Source organism: Haliaeetus albicilla, chromosome Z (genome assembly GCF_947461875.1).
Source record: "Haliaeetus albicilla chromosome Z, bHalAlb1.1, whole genome shotgun sequence".
NCBI classification, from domain to species: Eukaryota; Metazoa; Chordata; class Aves; order Accipitriformes; family Accipitridae; genus Haliaeetus; species Haliaeetus albicilla.
Genome location: NC_091516.1, coordinates 636,068 through 648,268, shown reverse-complemented (window position 1 = coordinate 648,268; position 12,201 = coordinate 636,068). Strand labels below are relative to the sequence as shown.

At 39.8% G+C, this 12,201-nt stretch overlaps 1 protein-coding gene across 3 annotated transcripts in view; it reads left to right on the top strand.

The window, feature by feature from the left end:
• The window catches only part of NADK2 (NAD kinase 2, mitochondrial), a 34,659-nt gene that overhangs the window by 10,831 nt on the left and 11,627 nt on the right, over positions 1-12,201 (top strand). For all 3 annotated transcript variants that reach the window (XM_069776872.1, XM_069776871.1, XM_069776873.1), the window contains exons 2-6: positions 5,587-5,675; positions 6,036-6,124; positions 7,661-7,742; positions 9,056-9,139; positions 11,599-11,735. In XM_069776872.1, coding sequence (XP_069632973.1) covers positions 5,587-5,675; positions 6,036-6,124; positions 7,661-7,742; positions 9,056-9,139; positions 11,599-11,735 — 481 coding nt within the window. The remainder of the gene's footprint in view (positions 1-5,586; positions 5,676-6,035; positions 6,125-7,660; positions 7,743-9,055; positions 9,140-11,598; positions 11,736-12,201) is intronic.

The following is a 12,201-nucleotide window of genomic DNA, read 5'->3' as shown; positions in this document are numbered from 1 at the left end:
TATATATAGATAGATAGATAGCAAAAATGCATCTGAAAAGTTCCTGTTAATCTTAGTATAGTAGGATGAGATGTAGAAGGTGCTCAATTCGCAATTTTACTCTGGACAACATTCACATTACTGTTTTGAGAGAGCATGCTGTTTTGTCCTAATGCTTCAGTTAGCAATGTCAGTAAGACTTGGCTACAGCTTTTCTTTTCCCCATTCACTAAATCAAGGATCATAATCCACATATGTAGACAACAGTGGGTATTCGGATGTTGCTTGGCTTCGTATTGCTTCTGTATTTGTGGCTACAAGCCGCGTCCTCGTTGTGCAGCGTTATTCCTGGAGGGCCAATATTAATCAAGGACAGCAGACCCACAGTTCAAACTGGTGGGGTGAGACTTGCCAGAGGTGAGAGCTAAGACTCCAGAAGGAAGGCATTCAAGCAAATGTCTCTTGCCTAAATCACTGTTAAAGGGGCTCTGTGAAAAATTATCCTTTCATTAAAAAAGGATCAGGCTAGAAAATAAGAGCTTTTTTAGGCATTTGGTCTAGATCTTTTCTCCTTCAGGCTCTTAAGGAAAAACAACTCCATCATAGAACATGTTCTGCTCACTTGAGTGTGTTTTCCAACGCAAGCTCTTCTGGAAGCCTGCTTTGCATTGCATCTCTGCTGCGAGGTTTAAGAACACTATTGAAGCTATGCCTGAATGTATTTTTGGCCAGTTTGTCCCTGTTTTCATATGCTAATGCACTTCTAGCTAGAATAGCTCTCATGTATATATTCCTGCATTTTATTTAACAGTCTTGCATACTATTGAGGTCAGATTAATAGGCTTACACGTGTACTTTTTGTTTATTCCCACTTTCCATGAATACTGCTTTTGGGTACTTCTGCTAATGCGACCCGTAGCTGACTGCCCTTGTGCTCTGATGCAACATTTCCTGTACATTTTACCCTTATTTTTTCCTGTTCTAGGAGCCTCAGCAAGTGGGACTCGGCAAACGCCGTGCTTCCAGTGTGTTCATAGACCCATAGCTTCCATTCATCAGTACTTTTCAGTTTTCTTTGCTCTTACTGATCTTTCCAGATAGCCGCTGGAAGAAATGACTTAACCTGCAGTGCGGGGCTCCAGACCTGTGTGTGGCCCCTCACGTAGGCTTTTACAACTTCAACACCAAGAAATGCCAAGCATACTGTAGTTTGAAGATCTTGAGCTCTGTAGGAATAGTGTTTTTATTTTCTAGCCCATGTCTGGGAAGTCAGTGTGCAGTCTGACAGTTTCTGGAAGAATAGCACTAAGTTTAAATGCTTTGTGTTTTGCAGTATACTCATTGTACTCTACTGGCAGGCTTCTTAACATTCATTGTAATTTTTTAGGTTTCCTGTGTTAGTATAAGTTTTGCAGGAGTATGTACTATTACCCCATGACACTTAATTTAGTTTTTTTTCAATTTTATGAGGTTTTCTTTGGTTTCATGGGCCAAACATAGCTGCTTATTCTATGGAAGGAAGTGACTTTTCATAAAACGGTTAGTGGTAAAATGAAGTAGAAGGATTACTTTGGATGATAACTTTTTCGTGTAAAACATCAGAGCTCTGTTGTTTTACTTCAGTTAAGTCTTCATGAGGATTTTAAAAAAGAAAACCTGAAGAAACTACTTTGTATAAAGTCACTTACATAAATGTTTGGTATAACTCCATTTTTCTTCCAGTAGACTTGATACTCGGATCAAAGTGCTACTCTGTACAGCATGAAATACCAAATAAAGTCAACACGGGTCTGTCATAATAGTTGTTTTTTCTCATTCTAGCCAAGAATGTCAATACGTGGTATAAAGATACCTGCTCTGTAAGACTTGTCAGACTTGCTCTCAGACTTTGAAAGTGGAGAGTGGCCTGTCAACCCCTTTCCTTTCGGAAGGACGGCTGCAAGAATTATAAATCAGAGCTTCCTCTGAAAGAAGAATTTGCAAGTTCTCATCATGTAGAAGCTAAAACCTATGGGCCTTTTTGAGGGTTTGGTTGGTAAGACCCAAGCCTGGTATGGGTTCGTGGGCCTGTCTGATCAGCGGGCTCAGGACCCAGGCTGTCCTGCAGTCTGGGGTTTTCTGTACATCACAAGTTCCTCCCAGGCTCTTTGAGGAGGTGGTCATGCACACAGCAACTGGACTGTCTGATCTTTGCCTTCAGCTCTTTTAAAGTAGAAAGGAGGTCGTGGTCTCAGTTTGTCTTATTCTTTATCCTCTGTGCAGAGCTCTTTTAAGAAGCAGCGTTTGTCATAGTTTTAGTATGGCATTCAAGTCCTGGATATGAGACAGGACCAGAGGCAGCAGGCACAAACTGAAATACGGAAAGGTCTGTCTGAATATTGGGAGACACTTTTTCATTGTGAGGGCGACTGAGCACAGGGACAGGTTGCCCAGAGAGGTGATGGAGGCTCCATCTGTGAAGATCTTCTAAAGCCATCTGGACGTGGTCCTGGGCAGGTGGCTCCAGGTGGCCCTGCTTGAGCAGGGGAGTTGGACCAGATGACCCTCCAGAGAGGTCCCTTCCCACCTCAACCACTCTGTGATTCTGTGGCTTCTGACCACAAGGGCTGTAGGCACTTCTCTGGTTCTTTGGAGCAGTTACGTGAAAAGTAGCTGATGATTAGCATTCCTGTTTGATATACTTGACTGTGGTCAGGCTCAGGCAGGCTGTCCCTTTGTGAGTACTTAGATTAATGAACTTGTGAGTTATTTACCTCTGAGCTAGAGAGATGAGGCTAGATATCAGCAGACTGTTTTAGCCTCTGGAGCCTTTTGCAAATTAGAATGGTTCATTAACTCTGTAGATGTAGGTTAGCCATTTAAACTCAAGGCCCTAACTTTTCATTTATCTTGTTGCTTAATGATACCCACGTAGTTGTTCTAGAGCAAAATTCAAAGAGGAGACCTCTACGCATTAGATACCTGTTCTGCCATGCTGCTCTTAGCAAGAGTAGAAGTATCCATGGAAATTGTTCAGCTAGTCATCAGGATATTGACAGCTTCTTTGTGGAGCATCCTCTTCTGCTTTCTGAAGCTGTTGATGAAATAATTTAACACATTTAAAATAATTAAACACATTTAACCTAAGGCAAATGTAAGTTACAGAACAGACTGTTCCACAGCAATGACAGTACCCATACCTATCCTTGCTTGCAGTGCCAATGAAATGTTAGCAGTAGGCTCAGCACTGATGTTGGTGCCTCAAAAGCCTGCAAATGACCTAGAGAGATTCATTACACTGTCATTGTTCTGAGACAAAACCTCTCTTTGACCAGGTTGAAAGATGGCGTGCTGACAACTCAGCCAAATAAATGAGGTACATAAAATGGCAAGATGGAGTTTGCAGTTTCTGTTGTGTGTGGAAGTAATAGCCTGTGGAAATAGCAGCCCGAAAAACATATGCTGCAGCAGCAGTCTGCTTGTCAGGTGCTTGTGTTTCATTCACAGCAGGTATTTCTAGAGGGAGCATGAATGGGAACCCTGTTTTTAGTTAACAGTTTTTTGGGGTTATTTGCTGTGGATTTCTTGTTCTTTCTGGTGGTAAAGCAAAGTCAATTTGTGCTTCAAACGTGCAATTGAAAATCCCTCTTCTAGCAAATTAGACCTGAGGTGCTCAGCGGCAGATGTTGTCTGTGGGAGGTGAATACCTTCTTTTCTCCTTTCCACTTTCTCCTTTCTGCTCCAAATGGACCGTGAGAGACTGACAGCAGACCCAGCATTGGGCAGTGCTGTAACTGGCCGTAGCCTTGCATACTCTTGCCCTCCCCACAGCAGCACAGTAGCACAATTCAAGTTCCCAGTGCATCACCATGGGCTCTGGAGGAGCAAGCTTTGTCAGATGACCTGAAAGCTTTGTCTTTATCTTCTCTGATCACCCACATGCTTATCTGTGTGTGTGACCAAGCACAGCTGGCAGCTGCTCCCACTGTCTGCGTGTAGTGCTGTTGGTGGCATCCAGGCGATGTCTAGGAGAGTCCCTCTGTTGGAGGTGGCTTCCTGATCCTAGCTGTAAGACCACCTGAAGATTCGTGCCTCCAAGTTAATCACTGATTGTAAACACACTGAGCAGGACAGTGATGCAGTTCCAGAGCGGCCGATTCAATTCTTTCCTGTAATTTCTTCAGCATCGAGTCTGTCTTTGTGCTCAGCTCATGATTGGAATTCTTGACATCAACAGGTGTCAGATGAAGAAAGATTGATTGCATTTGTTGGGTATTGGATTGCAGTTAACTGTAATTGTCATATCCTGCCAGTCCTCTCCCCTTCGCTGTGGAGTTCTGTGGTGCGGGAGTCTCTATGGAAATGGGATTAGATGTGGCTGTCTGGCACCACTTTCTCTTGTAAGTGTGTGCAACTTTGAGTAAAGGCACTTAAATAAATTGCTGGAAGTGCTTGTTCAAAGCTACTGGCACAGATTAATTTCTCTACACAAACTCCAGGAGTTCTGTTTCTGTGCTGGTAAATTGGTTTTAACTGGCCGGGGAGAAGGAAGCAGTGGCAGTATAATTGTAGAATTCAGGCTAGAAGGAGCCTCAGGATGTCATCTAGCCTAGCCTGCTGCTGGAAGCAGGCTACGAATGTATTTACAAACTCCTTTTGCTTAACATCCTTTTCACTGTCTTTCTTCTACTTGCTTAATCTCCACGCAAACATGTATTTGGCAGTACCAGCCCCAGATGAGCGCACTAAGTGAGGTGAAGAATGGATGCATATAGGTGGTGACTGAATTACTTGCACAGAAACCTGTTGCAAAAAAAATCTTACTTTCAGCCAGCAGTCTCACCTGCCTGCTCAGAAGAGTCTCTCTTTATGAACTAGAAAATGTTTTCATGGTCTAAAGAGTGTGTCAAGATTAAGTATTTAAATTCTCCAGCTTTCAAGAAGAACGATGCTGGCATACAACTGCTAAATACTGTTTGTCTTGTTACTGATGTGAAGTTGTTTGAAAAATCTGGTCTATAATCCAGGGGACAGTATCAAAGGTAGTAGGTAGATTGTCCTTAAGCTTTTTTTGACACAGGGGAAATGTCACCTTTGTCAGCACTTGGCAGTCTTCCATTTTAGCTCAAATACAATTTGAAGGTCAGTGCTCTAGGTATTTCAAAGATTCCTGTCTTCTTAATTATCACTCCTGTTGCTTTTTCTTTTGACCTCTTTCTCTACAGTGCTATGTTTATGATTCTTAAGGTAATTATCTAACTGTCTGGGTGCTTTTAGCACATGACAGGAGTATAGTTAATATAACTATTTTATGTAGATTTACCTAGAATTTAAATTACTTAGCAGATTGAGGGAAAACAAAAGTTTCTGAAGTGGCACAGAAGTCTGTGTAGCATATTTGTGTAGAGCCTTTAAAAGTCTGTGGTTCTCAGCTGCTCTGGCCATGTAACTCATGTAACTAAATGTAAGCTGACTTTTATGTATATAGAGAGGTAATTAATGGAATGCTTATAAAAGCAGGTTTCTCTATTGAGATAAAATACATGCTTTTTTATAGCTTCTATTTGTTTTACTCAAGAGCACTTACTGTAGTGATTAACTTCTACAAAATCAATTTATGTCTTACAGCTTGCCTTGAAGGGATCTAACTATGCTGGTCTGCTGGAGCGGCACCGCATTCATACAAAAAACGTGGAGCATGTTGTAGACAGTTTACGGTAAGAATGTATGGATGTTGAGAATTTCAGACACAGTGCAAATATCCATGGATTGTGTAAAACAACAAAAGGAAGCTTTGTGTTACAAGCTCTATTAAAATAGGAATACTGAAAACAGGATGATGCAGATAAACAGTCATTCCTGAAACAATCGTAAGGTGAACTAGCTCAGTTCAGTTAACTAACACATCTGCATTATTATCTTGAAAACAAATGAAAAGATGTAAAGGATTTGTGTGAGTGTCAAATGCTTATAAACCAAATACTATTGTAATTAGTCCTTAACTACATGTCAGTTTTTCAGAAGGATGTGACAAAGAACAGTATAGGACACATTCAGGCTTTTTCTACACTTTATAGGAACGAGAAGATAGAAGTTCGTCTTGTTAAACGTCGAGAATATAATGAAGAGACAGTTCGGTGGGCAGATGCTGTTGTATCAGCAGGAGGTACGACTTTACAGAAGGGAAGTACTTGTTTCAGTATGTTCTCGTAGATACATTTTTAAAAAATATTTTGCAATGTATGAAGCATCTGGAGATATGCACATTTTGAAAACAAATTGCTTATCTAATTGTCAGAAAATATGACAAAACGCAGTGGTTGTGACCATCCTCTCTACCTCTGGTATCTAAAATTGTTGCACTAGGAAGTGAATCCCAGTGCATGGCCACTTTGGAAATGTTTGTCTTGTGTAAAACAGTATAAGCTGTGGAATTTACTATAGTTTTCAACTGAAGAGGATAAAATGCTTGCTGTCATGATTATACATAGCCCTAAACCCTCCTCTTTGGTTTTTGGTATGTGAAGTGGAGACTAAGATGCTACCTTTTCCTCCCCTTGGTCAAACTCTCTTTCTTGCTTTCACACTTATTTCCAGTGACTGGAGTATCTACTTGGGTGGTACAGGTAAAAGTATGCAACTTCTGAGCAGCCTGTGCCACTGATTAGAGCTTTTTAAATGAACCAACAGAGCAACTAACCTGGTTGTTTCTTTTTAACATTGGATCGCAGCAGTTCATTCAGTGTTATTTTTTGTGATTTGCTGCAAATACTGCAGTGTGTTGCTGGGCTCTGACATCATGTTCAATGATCTGTGGCAGCTCGACTTGACCACTGCTCTGCCTTTCTCTCCTCCCCACTGGTCCATTTTGCCCTTAGCTACTAGTTACCAGGCAGAATGGGTAGAAAGGGATATGTGTAGATTCCTGAAGCATCCTAATATACTCCTGTAGATTTCAAAGAACTCCTCCAAACTGGAGATTAAAGTGCCAGTTTGGCTGTAGCGGCATTTGTCATGGTTACAAGGCAAGCAGCTGGGAAGTGATACATGATCCGAACTTTTGAGAGCTTATCATTTTGGTGCAAAGACTGATTCAGGTTACAGTTGTCATTCTGTTTAACAGACAGGAAAGAATATCCATATCTGAAGAAACCATTGACACTTAAAGATTTCTGCTTCAGCAGTTTTATCTAAGACTTCTTTTCCAAGTGTGCCTATTTGGGGCTAAATAAGACCTTTAAATTGTGCCTTCTAGGAGAAAACTGAGATGGAACTGAAATCGTTGTTGTCATGTGATTCACAGTAAAATTTGGTATTGTTTCCTGTCTCTTGTGGCTTTGATTAGTGATACTTTCTAAATTTATTTTATTAAAGAACTACTCTTACCAGCTGATAAACGTACAGAAATTTTCATAAATCTCTTTTCAAACTTGCTTCTGCCAAATTCAGTTGTCTGGGCCTGTATAGCTGTCAGATAAGTCGTACTTTTTCCAGTCACATTTGCCATCTTGAATTCAGTTGTCACTACTCTGCGTTGAAAGGTGTCAGTAGTTTTGTGGTCCCATTTTATTTTTGTGCAGCTTACCTGATCAGTTGTCAATACAAAAGCATGTAGTGGTAATGCTGCAGTGCATGTGAGAATATTTTGTTTGGCATACTAGAATGTGAAGTGAAACTAACTTTTGTTTTGCTTTTTCTGTAGGTGATGGTACAATGTTGTTGGCAGCCAGTAAGGTCTTTGATAAATTTAAACCGGTTATTGGAGTAAATACTGATCCTGAAAGGTAAGAACACATTTGGGAAAGCAGTGCTTTATTTAATATGCGTCACAATATGCATCTGTTTTCATGATACATGGGGCATGGCTGTGGCATTTGGCAGCATAAATGTCTGTTTAGTGGATTGTAGATATTGAGTGAACCTGTTGTTTTATTAGAAAAGTTTACACAATGAGTTATCCTGTCTCATCTAAGAGGACATTAAGTAGTATTGGATAAGCATGACTGTGTTAAACTGCCACAGCTGTTTTCACACACCAGTGTAACAGCACTTGCAGCTAGTTAGCTTGTATTACTAACCAGAAGTTTGAGGCTAGAGATGGCAATGTAGAACAGAGACAGGAAAAGGGACTTAAAAAAAGCAGCTAAGTGTGGTGCCTGAACACACAGAAACTTGGTTTCTTTGTGAAGAAGGCGAATCCTATTGGAAATCCAGTAGGGCCTCAGATGAAGAAGTTTGTTCTGGTTTCTTCATGTAAACCATGTCATACCTCAGAGGACACAGTCTCCTCAGCCAATTAATGGCATTTAGTTGTCCTATTATAAACTCCACACAAATTGCATCCACCTAGCCATAAGATTGATTTGGGCAGGTGGATGCAGTGTATTAGTACTGCCTGGTTGGTATAACCTTCAAACACATGGCAAATAAAACTCAGAGTTCACCAAGGTTCTGTCTGCCGAGGTATCCAGATTTAGGTTTCTGCTTTTGATGTTACCAGTTAATATAATCTTAGTAGATGAGAAAGTGGTGGCCAAAAGTTTTAATTCCTTCCATACCTTACTCCTCTTCCAAAACTTTTCAGATGCTGTGAATAGATATTCTACAGCATCAAGCCTGAATAACAGGGTTCAAATAACAAGTGCCTTCAAGTTATCAAATATCACTTATGAAAGGGGAGCAGTGCTTAGTCTTCTGGTTTTGACATGAGATTCTTTTGATCTCAGGCATGTTGCTTACCTGTTTCATATCACGAACTTGTGTGTAAATGGAAGAAATTTTCTTTCTAACCTGCAGGGTTTATTCAGCTTGAATTCCTGGCCTAGAACTATGCTGACAGTAACTATGTTAGTACCTAGACAGGATTATTAGCTGAACAGCCAGTTTTTAGGTGAAATGTGGGAGAAATATCCTATATCGCACACATACACCCCATTGCTGATGTGATATTATGTAGGTTCATAAAGGTCAAAGTGTAGCTTTGCTTTGTGTAACAGAAAGAGATGTTTGTTTTGTTTTCTTTTCTTTTCTTTTCTTTTTTAAAGGTACCAAATCTTAATAGTACCCTGTCATTTTCATTGTCCTTTTTTGCTACCAGATCGGAAGGTCACTTATGCTTGCCTGTGAGATACACGCACTCGTTCCCTGAAGCACTACAGAAGCTTTATCGTGGTGAGTTCAGGTAGGATTCACTGATCTTTGGTTTTCCAAAACATGTGATTGGAAAATACTTAATGATGTGCAATTCCTAAGGAGTAGACAATGCTTAGTAAAATCTTAATGTCTCAAATCATGGATCCTGTGTAGATGTTCACCATGTTGAAATATGGGTTTGTGGACAAGAGTGAGATTGGAATGCAAAGGATAAAATTGCCAGTTCCAGCAAAAAGACTTTTGTCATGGCCTTCAATAATTGCTTTTCTTTTCTGACTTAGCAAATTCATAAATGAGCAACTGCGTTCTTGTAAAGGGTGTATTGGTTTACATATTTTAACACTCGAAAGCATATGTAGTACTGTGATGGGCCATACTAATAGAAGCTAATGAAGCCTATACAGTTAGGAACTGGTCAGTGTGTTGCATCTGGGGTTTTGGTGATTAAGGTAAAGTGGCTTCAATTTTTGTAAACAGATTAGTGTAAGGCAAAGCTTTTCTTTATGCTGAAGATAGCTTGGTGTTTTCAGTACTGGCTATTCTTAAAATAGAAGAATGTCTCTTGAATTTAGAAGGAAGCAAGCTGAATTTTAAAGGACAGACTAGGGAAGAGTTTTTTAATAACTATTTAAAAAGAGACATTGTTCTGTGGTGTATTAACATTCCAGAATACTTCTACAATGGCAAACCATCAAACAGAAAGAAGTCATTCATGTGAAAATATATTGCAGTTGGGTTTAGTTTATACTTCTAGCATATTTAATTTGTAGCTTGAAGTCTAACTGTATTTGTGCCATAGAAAAGTCCTGAAATGAGGTGAATAGAGTCTTCAGGACTGATTATAAATAACTGAAGGGGTTTCAGTAGGTATTGCTAAATGAAAAGGTACTTTTAACTCACATGTTCTGAGAGTTCGAAAACAGAAGCTTTTAACTACCCATCATGCTAAGTTGCTTAGGTAGAGCTGGTAGTGCTAATACAGGGAGCATCCCTTGGTAACCTAGGCATTGCCAATGTTTTGCTGGATGCCATGTTATATTTTTGTTGCTGACACTCCTGTTGTTGCTCATTGTGGAGTTGAAGCCTCACCAGAGTAAAACAGAAAGGATCTCCCTGGTTGTTTTTCCAGAATAATAGGAATTGATATTCCTAAGCAAGGACCTGAGCGGGTGTTTCACTTGGCAGTTCTCAGATTTATTTGGCCCTAAGGAAACTTTAAAATAGGTGGGTAACTGGATCAGCCTGTCTGGAACAGCTTCTCGTGGCTCAGATTTGCCTAAGTGTGGCGAGGTGCCAGAGACTGGAAAAGGGGGTTTGTCTTTTCCCCTTATTCTTGAAGTATGTGTCAGTGCAACAATCTGTGTAAGCACTTACCTTGTAGTCCTGTGAAACAACCAAGATTATTGATTTATAAAGGACAAACTATAGCAGGCTACCCATGTTTCTTTTTTTAATGGTCAGTGGTGTAACAGGATCTCAGAACAGGGGTATAATAGGGGTACAGTCCCATTTTCTAACGTTGTAGGGCTTTTGACATGTCCTAGCAGGAGTATTGTAAGGAGGCTAGCATAATGATACTCATTGTGTGCTGTCTGTCTGACTACCTAAAACCATACTTGGAATTTAAGGGCAGGTAGGTAGTTATACTAAGGATGTGTTGAATGAGGCTGTACAAGGATGACAAGGAGGAAAAACTAGTAGTCATATAAAGCGTAAGTCTTCCTTGCTGTAATATCAGGAACCGTGTAAGCTGGTTGCTGTCACCCAGATATCAACAGTATGAACTGGAAAAGATGTGCTCATAACACTCCCTTGTGATTTGGTTTCTCAGTCAAAACTGCTATTACTGTTTTGTTTTATGCAATCTCTAAATTGTACGAGGAAAAAGGAATTGATACCTCTTCTAGGAAAAAAATCTGAATGCTGTAACAGCTTAAGGAAGAATGACTTTTACATCCTTCTCTTTCTTCATTTGAATTCCTCTTAAGCATCCTAAACTTCCTAGCCGAGGAGAGATTCTTAAAATGAGAGGATACTTGTGGCCCTTTTGTATAAAGGGGTGGGTAGAGCTGCTTTTCTGAACATCTACAAATACAAACAAAAGATGGTAAAAATACAGCATGTATTGCTGTATAAATTCCTGAGAGCTTGTTCTCAAAATTATAGCATCAGTCATGAATTCGCAATTTAGGATCTCATGCCTAAAAAGATGAGTTATCTATACTGTTTGTAGACTACTTCTGGCCAGTGTCCTCTTAGTTTACACATTCAAAAAACATCAGGTAGCAAATTGGTAAGTGTATTTATAATTTAATATGATTAACTTTCTAAAGTTTGAAATGATTGTGGAAGTGTGAAATGTGACTTTGAATATATCTAACTTTTAATCTTAAGATGCTCTGCTTTGAGAGTGAAGACACTCTGATCCTATCTAATTCTGTAATGAATATTTCAGCTACTGATACCAACTTCTTTCTTCTCTCTAAGGTGGCAGTGGCGGCAAAGAATCCGACTGTATCTTGAAGGAACTGGTATTAACCCAACCCCTGTAGATTTACATGAACAGCAGCTAAGCCAAGAGCAACACAGCAGGGCTCACATAAGTGAAAGATTCCAGGATCAAAGTAGGTTAAAATCTGACAAGAATATAATCACTTTGCTATGATAACTCGGAATAGGAAATAAAGATTTGTAAGAATTGAAGTCTTTGAAGTCTGGTTGTTGTATTTGAGAGGCAGGGAGAGACAGCTTTTATTAGCTGAAGACCCAGATTAAGGTTTTTTAGAAAAGAGTATTTTTTGTTTCTCTATGTTTATTCTGGACTGTACGCTTAGAACCAGTTTTTAGTATTAACAGTTAGTTTAGAGATGTTTTTAAATAGTATTATCTGCTGGCAAAATACCTGAACTTTTTTAAAATGCTGTCTCTTAGGGTTACTGTAGGTTGGGGGTTACCACATGAACATTTTGCCATGCGTTCAGCTATTCCACACTAAAAGCGTGTGTGCGTGTCTGCGCACTCTTAACTTCTGCTAAATTTGAGGTAGGTTACTTCACAATTGAAAAAGCTGGTCACAGACTGCCAGCCATC